The sequence below is a fragment of the Maylandia zebra genome, linkage group LG20, assembly GCF_041146795.1.
Source record: "Maylandia zebra isolate NMK-2024a linkage group LG20, Mzebra_GT3a, whole genome shotgun sequence".
Lineage (NCBI taxonomy): Eukaryota > Metazoa > Chordata > Actinopteri > Cichliformes > Cichlidae > Maylandia > Maylandia zebra.
The window spans coordinates 2988903-3005345 of record NC_135186.1 but is presented as its reverse complement, the minus strand read 5'-3'; the positions used below and the strand labels follow the sequence as shown (position 1 = coordinate 3005345).

The 16443-nt window shown below is 41.9% G+C and overlaps 1 protein-coding gene across 6 annotated transcripts in view; it reads left to right on the top strand.

Moving 5' to 3' along the window:
* Window positions 1–16443, top strand: part of l1cama (L1 cell adhesion molecule, paralog a) — a 43380-nt gene that overhangs the window by 19195 nt on the left and 7742 nt on the right. For 4 of the 6 annotated variants that reach the window (XM_004558739.5, XM_004558737.5, XM_004558738.5 and 1 more), the window contains exons 2-19: window positions 1864–2221; window positions 3505–3519; window positions 5114–5216; window positions 5748–5950; window positions 8802–8924; window positions 9258–9428; window positions 10435–10549; window positions 10839–11023; window positions 12910–13041; window positions 13121–13267; window positions 13356–13467; window positions 13817–13980; window positions 14090–14249; window positions 14416–14540; window positions 14723–14824; window positions 15694–15891; window positions 15980–16050; window positions 16145–16370. In XM_004558739.5, the coding sequence (XP_004558796.1) occupies window positions 2092–2221; window positions 3505–3519; window positions 5114–5216; window positions 5748–5950; window positions 8802–8924; window positions 9258–9428; window positions 10435–10549; window positions 10839–11023; window positions 12910–13041; window positions 13121–13267; window positions 13356–13467; window positions 13817–13980; window positions 14090–14249; window positions 14416–14540; window positions 14723–14824; window positions 15694–15891; window positions 15980–16050; window positions 16145–16370 (2482 nt within the window). In that variant the 5' untranslated portion in view covers window positions 1864–2091. The remainder of the gene's footprint in view (window positions 1–1863; window positions 2222–3504; window positions 3520–5113; window positions 5217–5747; window positions 5951–8801; window positions 8925–9257; window positions 9429–10434; window positions 10550–10838; window positions 11024–12909; window positions 13042–13120; window positions 13268–13355; window positions 13468–13816; window positions 13981–14089; window positions 14250–14415; window positions 14541–14722; window positions 14825–15693; window positions 15892–15979; window positions 16051–16144; window positions 16371–16443) is intronic. The other 2 variants (XM_076878126.1, XM_004558740.5) reach the window with 2 other exon arrangements.

Sequence of the window (16443 nt, the reverse complement as noted above, 5' to 3'; positions counted from 1 at the left end):
CTGTCCTCTTTCCTTTCTGTCGGTCTGGTCATGCATTACAAGCTTCTTTTGTGTGTATCCCTGTGCGTGCGTGTGTGTGCGTGCATGTAGCAAACTCCCTTGGTGAACTGTGATTGGCAGAATGACAAGGTATAGCATGCCTAATCATTAATCAGCGTCTTGCTTTGCTCCACACAGCGCTCCCTTGCCATCTCCTTGAATGCTAGGCAAGCTCCCACTTTAGATTACATTAACACCAGTATTAATACCCTGACTAGTCCTGCTTTATTCATCCCCCTCTAATGGTATTTTGGAGAGGCCGATTTAAGACCGGATCACTGTAATTGGCTCCCTGTTTCCTAAGAACAACAACAACTAAAGAGGCTTTAAGCCGACAGAAGGACTGAAGAAGAAGAGGACTATCAAGAAAGTGAATGATGCACACTGATTTGAAGATCTTGCACATGTGTGTCTATGTGTGTGAGTGGATGGATTAGCGTCACAGCTGTCACCCTTTGTCATCCCTCCTCTCCTCCCTCACATCTCTCCACCCATCCCATCAACCTTTGCTCCCCCCTCTTTTACTCTGCCTCTCTCTGTCTCACCCCTCCCTTGCTCCCCTCCTCAATCCCACTTTCCACTTTTTATCCTTGCTAAAGTCTTCCACCTACTTCACCCCTCCTCCCCCTTCTCTCTCCATGTTTTCCATTCTTCTGACAAAGCAAGCAAGTGAGTTTAATGGCTCATTTAATCCCAATGCTGTTAGTTTAAACAGCCTAACTAAAGACTTCTGTTTGGTCTTTAATTTAATCTGAATAGATCTTTTGATGTAGACAAATCCCACATTCCTGTGTCCTTTTGTAGGATATTGTTCAGTGCAATCTCTGCTGAGTGACACAAAATCCACAATAAACACATGACCAGCAATTATCCACTAGATACAAGAAAATGACCGATAATCACCACTCTCTATCGTCCTCCCACCCACCACGCTCTTCATGCTCTTCATCTCCTCTTCTCTCTGACCTTCCCCCCACTCCCCAAGGTCACTCATCATCACTCTGCTGTGGCAGTGCCAGCAAACAACGGTGAGCGGAGCCAAAACTCCTTCGATCAGGCTGCAGAGCTGCCAGATCAGCCCCTCTCTCTATTATCGCCACTTTCTTTTGTCTCACACGCACGTCTTAATCATGGCGTGCTATAACAGCTCTTTGTGTGTGATACTGAGTAGTGTAAACAGTCAGCGGGCTGCGCCACGTGGTGCCGCGGGGGAGGACAGCCTGCATGTTGTGGCGAGGACCGACTCCAAGGATACAGATGGAGAATAGATAGACTAAAAGGAAGGGGTGGTTTTCCTTACTCACCAGGACTGATAGCATCTTTATCGCATACTTAGCACAATACTATCACCCCAGTACACTACAAACTGTTCAGTTCATGCAGTGCAGCCCTGACCAGTCAACCTAATTATCAATTATTTGTTTGTCTGTCTTGCGTATCGTCAGATTTATCACTTCATCACTCTGCATTTGTCTGTCTGCAGCCCATCTGGGTGCTGGGAGGCTCTGTTCAGCTTCTTGTTGTGGTATTCAGCCCATCTGTCCTGCTGACTGGCCTCTCAATACGGGCCACTGGTCATGCAATTAAAACCAAATAGTTTTTTTCTTTTTTTCTTAATAGGAACAGGTTGGGCGATAGGCTGGCTGGTGTTTTTTTTTTGTTTTGTTTTTTCGATGGGATGAGCATTGTTGACTGATTGGTTTGTTAACTCTATGTCTCAGTCTGTCTGTTGATCTAACCACATGGCTCTGGGTATTTTTTCTTTCATTCTGACACATGGCCTCTCTGTGCATGTCCTTCCCTTTTTTCCTCTCTATCTTTCAGAGCAGAGACCAGCAGGAGGGCGTGGACCTGGTTTGAAGAACACTGAAGGAGAGGGGAAAACAGAGGGAGAGGACAAGAAGATCAAAGGCATAGGAGGCAAAGCCAAAGCCTCTTGCACAAGAAACATAGCCTCACACTTGCACGAGTCTGTGTGTGAGTGAAGGTGCTCTCTGTGTGCATTTTACTGTAAGTGTGTGAGCAGGTGGGACTTTGATGGGACAGTGAGCAATGCCTGACACGCAGCGACAGCAGGTTGGCAGTAGGGGGCAGTGCTCCAGCTGCCTCCTCCCCCTTGTCCTCATCCTTCTCTCCCTTGCAACCCAGCCCAGCCAAGCAGCCATAAATATTCCCCCCAATTGTGAGTACTGATTCATAATATTCCTATTAGTGGGTTGTGAATGCTTCCATGTGGTTCAAAGATCTATTTGTTGTGGTAATTACATTGTTGCCTCATCAAAGGGCTCTAATAATAATCTTTTATCATGATTAATTAGTGCAAATGAGCTGAATGAACACGCGTTTCTCTTTCAGTAACCTCAGTATTCAGTGTTACAGAGCTCCGTTATGCTGTAAATACATAACAGGACACTAGTATTTAGAGCTGGGGTTTCTTTGGTTAGGCCTCCTTTGTGCCTGTGTGGCGTCTAATTGCTTTGCAGTTGATCCTCCCCTACTGTATTGATTAGTCCTACTATTGATCTGGTTTCTATGGTGCAAACCAGAATCTGATTGGGGAGTAATTCAATCAACAGTTGAGTTATACAACAAAAAATCCAGTGATGTTTATCCTCACTCACCTCCTCGATGTAATATGTGGGCATTAGAAATACAGCTGAGTTTGTGGCCCCACAGGGAAATTGATCTTCATCTTCTCTGCTGCTGTCAACCTGCCCACAAAGCTCCAGCAGAGAGACAGAGAGAGGATATTTCCTCCACTGCTGCTTTTGTTGTTAACTCTTTATCTAAGACTACTTGCAGTGAGTCACAGCCGCCTACACTAATTTCAAAAGTGCCTGTATACAAACACATGCGCATCCCTCAAATGCTGATGAATGCATTAAATCTACCCATATGGGTCCCCGAGGAGGCTAGGTGACAGCGAGGTGAGAGGGTTGAAGGGATGAAGGGAGGATGATGGTGAGGAGGAAGAGGAGGAGGGAGGAGCAGGTCAGAGATGCAAAAGGTCAAGGTGTCTGGTGCCTTCAATTAGGAAGCCTGTGCCATGTCAATAAGAGTCACTGAGAATGAATGATTAGGATCAATAAATGGCATACCTTAGGATCTGTGTCAAGGAGACAAGGGTTAAAACCTACGCCCTATTAAAGGAGATATTACACCGCTGCATTGTTCATATGTGATAAATACTATTCAATGCGATCTATCTATCTATCTATCTATCTATCTATCTATCTATCTATCTATCTATCTATCTATCTATCTATCTATCTATCTATCTATCTATCTATCTATCTATCTATCTATCTATCTATCTATCTATCTATCTATCTATCTATCTATCTATCTATCTATCTATCTATCTATCTATCTATCTATCTATCTATCTATCTATCTATCTATCTATCTATCATTAAAATATTTTCCTTCATTTCCTTGACTCTGCCCACCACTGTGGACTAACAGACCGCATAAGAGATCGTAAGTGCTTTTACGTTTATTGATGTCTTAATGTGGATGCTGGCAATGTTTACTGCAAACACTTTAACCGTACATTTAATTTATTAGCATGTTTTTGTTTTCCATCCAACACGCATCAAACAAAATATACTTCAGTGCTGAACTTAAATGAGTCCTGGCATCTGTGTGCCCTTTCAGTGTTATGCTGCTAGTGTCTGTGTTTTATCCTGCGTTTGTGATCGCATGTGAGGACGTGTGTGTTTTATTTTCAACAAGCACCTGCGTGTAGGTTTGGGTGTGTATATGTGTTTAGCCTCATTGGCTCCCGGTAGGTGGAATTCCTGCAGGAGAAGGGAGGAGGAAGTTTGAAGAGCTGCTGTCGGTTAGGAGGCAGCAGGGCTGTCAGATCAAAGACGCGAGGAAATAAAGAGGAGTTAAAGCACTAAGCACCAGCTCCTCTCCTCCTCTTCTGCCAATAATGGAGCAACGCCCGCAGCCCAAACTTCAATTTGATCAGCTGAGGAAATGGGCTTATTTCCCTGCATCACTGGGAATCCTTTCATTAAATTTCTGCAGTCTCCCTATCCGTCTCTTTCCAAATCTCTGCAAACTTGCCCCTTGTTTGTTTTGTTCCCTCTGTGTCTCTGCGTCTTTTTGCTCAGTTTTTCTGCCGCACTGCATGTGCTCTCTCTTTGCTGCACGTTCATCTATCTCCGCTGTCTGCTTAGCTCTCCATCTTCATCGCCTTTTTCTCATCTACCGCGCCCCCCCTCTGTCCTGTGCCTTCCTTTACCCATTTACCTACATAATATAAATTTATCTCTGGCTGCAGCGCTGTCTCTTTCCTTTAAAGTCAAATTAAAGACTCTACTCACAAGTATCAAGCTGTGGCTTCTGTTCCACTGCAAAGAAGAACAGTGTGAATAGTTCCTGAAGATATGATATGAGAAAAACATTTAAATTTGAATTGATTTCAAGAACTATATAACACAGTACTGTGGTTTATAACATATGTTAAAGACATGTTGGTGTTGTGCCCAGCAAGTTGTTTTTTTGTGCATATGTAAATGCCGCATGTGCTTTATGGCTGCTGTGCACAGCAATGATAAAGAAAGGGAAACCTGTTCATTTGCTCTTTAAAAAATCCCTGCTTCATTTCCAAGCCCACTTTTTCCTCCCTCTTTCTGTCTCAGTCTCACAGGGGACACTGTGCTATATACCTCTTTTATATGAACTCTTCCTCTTACATTATGCTGTATCAATTTTCTCTCATCTCAACCCATTTATTCCTCCTGCTCTCTTGCTCTTACTCTTTCCCTTGGCCTACATTTCATCTCCATCTCAGGGGACTCTTTTTAAGAGATATTGACTATATAGTTTTCTGCAGCTGTTAAAATATGGAAATAAGTGGTGTCTCTAGTTATTCTGTGCTATTTGCTATGAGTCTGAGATGCGTCTTATGCAATCTGTGTGTTAAAGCTAGAGATATAGCAGCATGCATCATGGACACTCATCATGTGAATTTAACAAAGCAAAGCCTGCAAGTCAGTTTGGGGTGTGTGCATTTACATGTCTGTGTTGTGACTCGACTAACTATGACTTTTGATGTATGCAGTCAAGAGGCCTCCAGTGATCAAAACACAGCCGGAGTCTGTCACCGTATTTAGCACTGAAGACTTCGTCATGAACTGTGAAGCCTCTGGCAACCCTTCACCCATGTTAGTCAACACGCGCGTGCACACACACACACACACACACACACACACACACACACACACACACACACACACACACACACACAAACATAAAGATCATGATTTGATTACGAATGAAAATGCTATATTATTCACAGGGGAGACCAACTATTGGTTATCTGGAACGGTGACCTTCCGTCTCCTTGTTCAGCTGACATCTACATATTAGCATTACATGAGAGCACAGCTTCTCCTAGTCAGATTTCTTGTTCCATTTGGGGATAAATGTCATTAAGCCCTCGAGCAATATTTTCAAAGTGTCTTAGCTGCTCTGAAGTGGAAAAGTGCTCCGATTGCCAAGGAAAAGATGAATATCACAATTATAGCACGAGTTCTAAGTCTGACTGGGGCATCTTGTGTAAATTTTGCAGCTATTCATTTGTGCCCTTAAATTAAGCAAAATGTAAGGACACCCTATTTGTGTCATTTTGTGTCATCAAAGGGACAGAATATTTGAAAGAAGAAAAATTCAGGCTCTTCTGTTTTTTGTTTTAGCTTCCGATGGGCAAAGGACGGGGAAGACTTTGACCCAGGCAGTGACCCGGAGCTGAAGGTCTCTGAAAGCTCTGGCTCATTCGCATTCTACACACTTAGCAACACCATGGACACACTGAACAAGTACAAAGGCAAATACGTTTGCTACGCATCCAATGAGCTGGGGACAGCTGTGTCTAACGAGGCCATACTGAACACGGATGGTAAGAGCACGTCGACGACTCGTGAACCACCGACCGCTTGTTGAAAGATATAGCCGTGAAATATTTGCCCCAATTTGTAATTGTTTGTCCTTGCCCTCGAGGCAAGAACAACATCATTGAAATACTATCAAAGATATAAAACATCTCTATGCTAAAGAGCAAACTGCATCACACCAGAGGAATTACAAATCTCTTAAATGTCATTTCCTGTTAGCTCTCCTATAAATGCCTTCAAGGTTCAGTTTTGAAGCAAGCTGCGGTATTTGTTGATTTATATATGGTTGATTTAAAAAGCTGTGAATGGAGACAGTGCTTTTCCTGCTTTATACAGCGCTCATCTGTTAGCAGATGGGGCTCACACTGAGAGCTAAGAGTATTGCCACCTGGAACATAATTAGACGCAATAACGTGATAATCATATACACAATCATCCACACACATACATGGGGACCCCTGAGCAAAAGTAAAGAGTACCTCTGCACATCCATCTACCTGAGTGACTGGCTCTCTCCTGGACGACCTCATCCCTCCACAGTTTCCCTGACAACGGTTTCCCCAGAAACGCTCTTGAGTTGATGTCATGTGAAGAAGCACTCTTCAGTAGCTCCTGTGAGGTTATCAACGGATGGGAGGAGGGAAAGCAAACATGTATCACTCACAAATTAAGTCTTCTACAAGACAAAAATAAAACAAACAATGGTTCTGTTTCTGTTTTTGTAGAATCATCAGAAGTCAGTATTTTTAATGTTGCATAACAGCAGAAGAAGCTGATGCACATCAGCTGAAGAGCAAATGTTACTAGAAAAATTGTAACTCTATTGATCTCAATAGATATACCGATAACACATATTATACCACTTTTACATAGATACATGTACAACAATCAACACACCAGACTGCAGTCTAATAGTAGCACAGACAAATTATAGTTATGTGAAGACTAATTAAATGCATGTACACACAGCACTACAGTGGCATGGTGGTACGCACTGTTGTCTTACAGACTCCTCCCACAGTCATGTATGGTTTGGTGACTGGTAATTCTAAATTGCTCATAGTGTGAGTGTGAATGGTTGTCTGTCTGTGTTAGCCCTCCAACAGACCGCCTACCTGTTCAAGGCCACCTCTCACTTGATGGCAGCTAGGATAGACTCTAACGCCCAATGACCAAGAAGTGAATAAGTGGAAGAAAATGGTTGTAAGCATGTAGGCACAACAGTTGAGATATCCATAATCCCAATAAACAAGACAACTTATTGAAGCCCCACAATACGCTCTCCACGTGTTATACCCAATAGGCCTGTTTTTAGAAATGTTTCTGACAATAGAGAATCTCCCTTTGCTGTTATTAATGCAACTCTTGTGCTAAGAAGTCCTTAATCTCAATTTGCATGCTATGTTACCCACATACTGAAATAACCAAGGGCGTTTTATCAGGTCGACTACATATGTGGTCTTGCGTGAGAATCTGCCCAGCAGCTTAGTTTTTTAGGCCTGTCTGTGGATGTGAGACGTGACCTTAAAGTTCACACAGTAAAAAAAGAATGTTTGTGGGGGAAGGAAAGAAGTGAAATTTGTCTTAATAAACATGGCGGACAGATTACTGGACTGCTTCATAGCCAGCTCTCAGCTGACAGTGTTGACAATGAGCAGGATGTTTTCTGCTTATTCGAGCAGCTGGAAAATAGGCAACAGGCAGTGATCAAAACACCACGAGCTCTTTTGCAACACTCCTTTCCAGAGATTCTTCTCACAAAATCTTTAGAATTACTTTCCTTTAAATTTCAGAACTCTTAATCTGTTTGGCTCATCCACAGACACTGCTATAGTTTGTCTGTTAAACATTAGTTTTAATTATTATTTCTGTAGCTGTGTCATGATTTGAAATAGGATGTAAAATTTTGCTATGCATCCATAATTAATAAGAAAAGATACACAGCTTTGAAGGGAACCATCAGTTTTTTTTCCTGTTAGAGCCATCACAGAATGATTTTTACAATCACCAACTACTTCCACCTGTAAACTTGTTTTGTTTTTACCAATTTGGAAAATGTCTCTATTTTCACACACAGATAAGGAGCACATTGTCCTGGGATAATGGAAAAGTTGGTCATGTTTCACATCAAATGTGTACAATTTCATTGAAAACAAGGACTCTCTAATAAGAGAAAGTTTACTACATATCAGTTTATTTGTGTTTTTAATATGATGTATTTTTAAAAAACCAAGTATTTTTTATAATTAAAAGAATGCATCTGACATATAACTGAGTACAACTTCCAAGACAAAAATGTTTCTAATTTATGCATATCAATGTTTTGCATATAAGCCAAATGATGAACAGCGTGTCATTTACTACCACGGACACTCCAGCCTGAAACACGCTGCACAAAACTCACCTCACAAGAATGAAGCATAACTCATCCTCTTACCTGCAGCAATATCATATGCCTGGGATACATAGCATTTATAAATAATCAAATATAGTAAAGTAATGTTTATATTTGTTGTTGTTGCAAGTTGACAACGTAAAAAATTACACGTTGACATGAAGATAAATTCATATATTCAAGTGATCCTTCTAAGCCTGAACCTGTGAGAACTTTATCACTAGGACCAGCTCTTTATGATCAACACCAGCTCATATAAAATTACAGTATTTCCTGGAATATAATATTGTTTTACACGTGTACAGTAAAGCTGATTTTGCCGTTTTTGTAGTGCGACTGACCCGCACTGTATTCGTTGTTCACGATGACTTGTGTAAGATTGTCTCGTTGAACATCTATATGAGCTCGTCCATCACCTACGTGTTTACTAAGACCTTTTTTCTGTCTTGCCTCCCTTTAAGTTCCCCCCTCCCAGCAGAAAGATAAAAAGGTTGATGAGACGGCTGACGAGGGAAAAAGTTTTATTCTGAAGTGTAACCCCCCACAAAGTTCTATGGAGCCTATCATTCACTGGATGGACTTAAGTGAGTACATTATCTGTCCATCTCTCTGCTTCCATTACATGCTTCCTGTCTCCAAGATTTTGTTGTGCATTTACCACTTCAGAGAAAGCAAGTTAGCAATTTATTTCTGCATCGAGACATCAACATTTCTGCAACATTTTTCCTCTAGTGCTTTTTTACAATCCATGCAGGATCTACATTTTTCAGTTCCTCTCATCCTGTTGCATCTGTATCTCCTGCCCAATCTATATCCTGCTGTTAATAAGCTCCTCTGTTATTGTAATTTTTTCCAATTCTTTTAAGCAGTTTCAATCATTTTGTCAACATTTTTCTCACTCCTTTTACTTCTTTCAGGGTTACGTCATATCGACCTTAGTAAGCGGGTGATGGCGGGGAAGGACGGCAATCTGTACTTTGCCAATCTGGAAAGTTCGGACAGCAGGGATGACTACACGTGCAATGTCCAGTACCTGGCAACACGCACGATTCTGGCAAAAGAGCCCACCTCTCTGAAAGTCACCCAATGTGAGTTTTGTTGAAGATTATCTAAACTCATCTGACTCAGATTAAGCTGATCTAACCTGAATTAAGGGTGGGTTCCAGTTAACAACAGCTTTATTCAAAATGTAAACCAAAATAAAATGTCAAGGTCTTAAGGAATAAGAAAATTCAAGGCAATTTAGTTTACATTGGTGATTTTCTGATTGTGTGTAAAACAGGATCAGAAACAACAAAACAACAATTGATCATCAGGTAATCGATTCGATGGCTTCTCTGTGGTTGAAACATGTCTTTCAGAACAGTAAATGTGAGTCTCATTGTGGTGCTAGATAGAAAATAAATCAGAGGATCCCAGTCAGTCTGGCCTAATGTCTGGAAATCTGGCTTATCTGTACCAGCGTTCCTTGAATCCTACAACTATTGATACACTCAGAACTTTAAACAGGAGTTTAAATTATTCTCCAAGCGCGTATCATGGTTGTAAAAGTCATTCAGTTACGGAGCTGTTTTGAAAAATAACCAGTTTACATTCATACACCTCTTAAAATCTAACTTCTTTCATTCTTAAGGACATAAATGCTACATTTAAATGCCATATGCAGTATATTAGTTGAGGCCACATAATTAAACTACACATCACCATGTGGTGGCATGTTGTGCTGACCGAAGCAGTGACCAAATCCAGTAGGTCCCACTGAACCAGCAGGGGGTCTTCCTCTGCTCAGCCCATATTATAATGAGATTCAGCTCACACTGTGATGTGGCTGCCAGCAAGTGCGACCCAACTAGAGGTCAGAAAGATGAGCACATGTTAACATGAGACCTCTGTGTGTGTAGAGAGTCTAGATGATGATGTTTTGTTAGAAAGCTAAAGTCTATCAACATGAATCCATGCCCTGCATCTCTACTTGTGTTCTTCAGAGTCTTTAAAGTGGTTGCTGTGTCAGCAGCAGAGCAATCTAAAAAAATGACCCATGCATATGTATGAGTGTTTCTCTTTGTCTTTGTGGTTCCTCCTCTCTTTGTCCAGCCAACTCGGTACTGCGGAACAGAAGGCCCCAAATGATGAGACCTACTGGACATCACAGCACGTACCATGCCCTGAGGGGACAGACACTAGACCTGGAGTGCATCGTCGAAGGCCTGTGAGTGTCTCAGCGTGCACATGTGTGTGCGCTTCCAACCCCTTTAATTGGAAAACTTAAGCCTTCAATCTTACCTGTCTCTCATCCATCCACCCCACCCTACGCATTATTCCATTATGTCTTTCGCTTCTTCCTGCCAACTCTGCTTCCTGCTGCCATCTTGTCTTAATGGTCCTTATCATTCCTTCCGGCATTTCTCTCTCTGCCTGCTTGCTTTACTCTATGTCTACTTCCTCTCATTGTTTTTCTCTCTTCTCTTTAATCCCTCCATACATGTCATCCTTTCTAGTCCAACTCCAGAAGTGTCCTGGATGAGGAGGGATGGCGAGCTGTCAGAAACTCGGACCACCAAAGATATGTTTGACCGCCGCTTGCGCTTCACTAATATCTCGGAAAGTGACGGGGGTGAATACCAGTGTATAGCTGAGAACTCCCAAGGAAACACCAAACACATTTACATGTTGACTGTGGAAGGTATATCTCTTGCGTTTCTCTATTACACTCTCATTCCCTCACACACACATACACACATATATATATCTTGAGAGATAGTGAAAAAACACACAGCATGCTATTATTTTCCATTACATATTTCTAGGTTGATATTTTAATCTCAATATATATGATGTGGTTTGCTGACCATTAGAATGTTTTCGGGGTTTCTGTGGGTAGCTGCATAGACAGAAACCTCCCTCACTAACTTTTTTTGGAACTGCCATAAATTTGGGTTGTTAGTGAGAGCCTGTTAAAAATAACATCAGTCACAAGAGATGCCACAGAAGCAGAGACACCTTGTGGTTCACACTACACAATCAAACTGCAGAAACACCAGATCCTGCCATTTCCTCAGCTCCCCAGTGTCTTTCATAAGAATAGCTCTGCTTTGTAAACTTCCATGTTGAAACTAATGGGCTCATTTTAAAGTGCAACCTCATTTTTTTTTTAAATTCTATAAAAATGTAACACAGCTGCTTGCACAAATGTGCTTTTTTATGTTTCAAAAAAGTTTACCACTATGCTATATCGCCTCCTCTTTTAACAACACTCTGTAAACTCTTGGGCACTGAGGAGACCAATTAGTCTGAGCAAATTACAAAAACGTTTTCCAACTCCTGACTAATTAATGATGCACCAAATGTTTGCAATGCGTGCCAGGTCCAGACTGCAGACATGACACAGAGACTGTTGTTATGTGGTTTGGCCTTATATCGCCGAATGCTTTCTCTGGGGAGGATGTTGTTTGGGTGGCAGCATATGTCACACAAAACTTTTTACATCGCCGGGCATTGATGGTACCTTCACAGATGTGCTAATTATAGTTATGTACACCCATGCCGCCAGAGATTACGGCTTTTGAACTGTTTAGTCTCTTTACGGTTTAGAGTGGAGGATTCACTTTTCATGCTTTCCAAGGAGGAATTTTTAGAATTTGAGAGGACAACTGAAATTAATGGAGAAAATGAGACTAACACAAGCTGCAGAGAAAAAATGTTACAGAATACAAACCAGGAAACGATAACACACAACAAAACACATACACTTTGCACAAGAAATTCAAAAACTGAAAGCATCAATGTAATTAACTAAAAAACTCAAAAAAACAACCCCCCAAACCAGAATTAATAATAAACAAGGGCACTCAGAGTGTGCAACTGTCCCCGAAGGTCTAAAACATCCAGGTTTTATGCTGATGTCAGCATTGGTAATATGGAAATTTAGTTTAGTGTAATCTTTTTGTGTCATTGTGAAGTCATATAATGGATATTAAGGGGTTCGTGGCTCAACAGTTGGGAGTTCGCCTTGTAATCGGAAGGTGTAGAGCGCTTTGGGGTCCTTCGGGACTAGTAAAACGCTATACAAATACAGGCCATTTACCATATTAAAAATTAATGTTTTAAAGAGCTAAAACATGACTGGTATATTGCTTGAAAAGTCTGGAGATGGAAACTAAAGCTTTTTCCTAATTCATGTGGTCCTGAGCGTTGCCCTATTACCTTGAACCATTACATACTAAAATGGTGTATTTAATTATTTTAAACCATATGTTTGAAGCAGGACTTGAAGAAGTCTTTGGCTTCTCTAAGTTGTAAAAACTTGTGATTTTAAGATATATTCATGCAGTGTGTGATTTTGCGTAAGTGTATGACCTCTTTGTGATGTCATAGGGTTTTATATATAAAAAGTGTGTTGTGAAGCTCCCTCCATGACCTTTTTTCAATCAACAATTTTGACAAAGAGCAGTGTTGTGGTCACTTGCTTCATTTTTTTGTGCTTTTGTTGATACCTACAAGGTAGTAGAAACTCAGTCTTATAGTATTTTGCTTGTACTATTTGGAACTGATATATTCTGTCACTTGCAGCTGCACCTTATTGGATCAAGGAGCCAGTCAGTCAGCTATATGCCCCAGGTGAGACAGTCAGATTAGACTGTCAGGCAGATGGCATTCCCTCTCCTATCATCAGCTGGACCATCAACGGGGTCCCCATCTCAGGTCAGTGCACACACCTTAACATGCGCCACCACCATCTCCTGGCACTTAAGATGTACTGACAGCGTGTACTCTTTAACAGGAGTTGATAAGGACCCTAGGCGTACTCTGACAGCAAGCGGATCTCTGATCCTAGAGGATGTGAACTTTGGAGATACTGCCATCTATCAGTGTCGGGCCTCCAATAAACATGGAACCATCCTCACAAACACCAATGTTTATGTCATTGGTGAGTGCTAGTCGTTACGTGCTGTTTGTTTAACTGGATTTTGAGTTTGTTCTCTGTGTATCTCATTTGTCTTTGTGGGATGTTTCAGAGCTGCCTCCCCAGATCCTTACCGATGATGGGAATACATATGCGTATACAGAGGGCCAGAAGGCTTTACTGGAGTGTGAGACCTTTGGCTCTCCTAAACCAAAAGTGATATGGTGAGGCGGTATTGCATATTCCATCGTTTGCTGGCAGATTTTCCCATTAATACATTCTAAAAAGGTGATATTATTGCGTGGGTAGGTCTTCATGTGCATAAATTAACAGCTAAGTGTTGTTACATCTGGGCTGTGACTGTGAATTCTGTCAGTGTGGCAAATATCCAATCAGGCTTTGCTCATTGTAGTAAAACAGGAAAAGTGGCTTTTAAGTTATTAAATTTATCAGCCGCTGCAGTTGCTGAAAACCCTTTTTTTTAAAAATCACCCGCCAAATTTCTGATGTGTGTGTTGGTTTTTAAATTGATGAGTGTGTGTGTCTGTGTGTGTGTGTGTGTGTGTTTCACAGGGAAAGAAACAACGGCAGCTCCTTCCTTCTAGCAGATCGCAGAGTTAACCCTCTCAGCAATGGGTGGCTCGAGATTGCTAACGTCACCCACAGCGATGACGGGATCTACACCTGCACTGTGCCAAATTCCAATTTGTCAATCAGTGTTGAGCTGGAAATATTCAGTCAGTGACACTCACATGCTTAGAGACATAGTAACTCTTGCCAACTTTATTTATTACTTGTACCTCCTGCAGCTTGTCTCAGCATTGTATTGTTTGCTTTCTTCTGCAGATAGGACCGTGATACTGTCACCCCCACAGGCTCTGAAGGTCCGGGCTGGAGAGAGAGCCATTTTCACCTGCCTGGGCCTCGTCGACCCCAGACTCGACCCTCCTTTCATTCAGTGGAGAAAGAACAACCAGAAGCTGGCTGATTCCAACAGTGATGAAAAGTGAGACATTTTTATATCTGAAAATAAAGAGGATCATTTTGGAAATCATGAAAGGATGATTATGCTTGTGAGCCATTTGTTTATTGGGGTGGGGAATGAAGAGTTAGTGGGGAAGGATGGTGATAATAAATTGTAATTCATGATGACGATGACTGTATTTCCTCAGGTATACAATGGAAGGACCGGATCTCAAAATAACTAATGTGCAGCCAGATGATGAGGGAGTGTACACCTGTGAGATCATCACAAAACTGGATGTAGCAGAAGCCAGGGGTACCCTCACCTTATGGGGTAAGACCACTGACCACATATGACCACAAACCGACAAATGTCCAAACCCTGTAAACAACAGGCCTAAAATCATTCTGTAGTTATAAACTCCACCCCCACAAAAACAAACTCATTTAAAACCTTTATTGTGCATGTAGTGCATAGGTAGTCATGCTAGTAATAATACTGATGTCCCCTATCAGATCGTCCAGACCCTCCCATCCTCCTACAGATCTCTGATCCTAAGGATCGTACTGTCACCCTCAGCTGGACTCCTGGAGATGACCACAACGGCCCAGTGACAGGTGTAGTACAAACACATATAGTTGCACACTTTTAAGCACTGACATGTACAAAACCTTATACTTCACCTAACCTTAAAAACTACATATTAAGCCTATCTCTGTCACCACAAGGAGGACACATCCTCATGACTGCAAAACCCCCACAACACAATCATACAGACATGCACAGACACAGCTGTCTTTCTCCTACTTCAGAGTATTGGATTAGACATAGAAATAGGGAAAATGGAAGAATTAGGTCAGGACATTGTCCACAGTTGCTCTTTCTCACATGAAGCACACAGCTGGAGATCTGCCATATTAGATATGTTCTTACTGCTAGAAACACAATGTTTGATTTAGGCAAGCGTGGCATCCTTTTGGGGTGGGCGGGACACATAACATGACAACCTGTAAACAGATTGTCTCTACAACAATAACAAAAATACAGACACGCACACGGTTTGAGTGCTCAAATCGCTTAGAAAAGCTAGCTATCCTTATAGCTATACAATAAATCCAGTTCAGTTGTATTTATGTAGAACCAAATCACAACAACAGTTGCCTCAAGGTGCTTATATTGTAAGGTAAAGACTCTACAATAATAGAAAGAAAACAGAGAAAACCCCAACAATCAGGTGACACCCTATGAGCAAGCTGTATGGCGACAGTGGGGAGGAAAAACTCCCCTTTTAGCAGGAAGAAACCTCTGGCAGAACCAGGTTCAGGGGAGGGGCAACCATCTGCCATGGTCGGTTCGGGGTGAGTCGAGAAAGACGGGACAAAGGCAGACACAAATGCAGCTTTATGAGTGTTGAGTGTTTAGTTATGTTTCCATTACTTCCTTGGGATAATGTCCTTTCTCCATCATTCCTTGACTTTTGTCGTAGAGTATGTGGTAGAGTTTGAGGACCACCGTTCGAATGAGAGCGTCTGGAAAATGCTGGCCAGAGTTAGCGGAAACAAAGAACGTGCCGTTCTCTCCCTGTGGCCCTTCATGTCCTACCGTTTCCGGATCATTGCCATCAATGACGTGGGCAAGAGCGACCCTAGCAAACCATCTGGAATATACAACACACCTGCTGAAGGTAAAAGCCATGGATCTGTAGCTATATGTTTATGAACTGTCACAGTAAATCCCAAACAACACTAAACCATCTTGTTTGCTAATCCCAGCTCCAGATAATAACCCTAAAGATGTCAAGAGCGAGTCCATTGAACCGAACACTCTGGTCATCAGCTGGAAGGTATATCTCTTACCTGAATGCACCATTTGGTCAAAGCGGTTACTGATAATATTTGAGAAATGGTCTTATTTGGCTGCTGCTCCCATCTTTACAGAAAATGAACAAAACCGAGGTCCACGGACCTGGCTTCAAGTACTGTGTGCAGTGGAGACAAGCAGTGGGTGGTGGGCCCGACTGGCACGAGAAAAATGTAACAGAGCCGCCATTCCGTGTTGACAATGTCGGGAACTTCTCTGCGTATGAGATTAAAGTTCAGGCTTTCAATGAGATAGGGAGGGGACCTGAGCCAGACACAGTCATAGGCTACTCAGGAGAAGATGGTACTATATTTTTAAAAAAACTATTACTTTTTCAGCACACTTTTCTTTTCCTGGGATTTCTTCTACTTGGCAT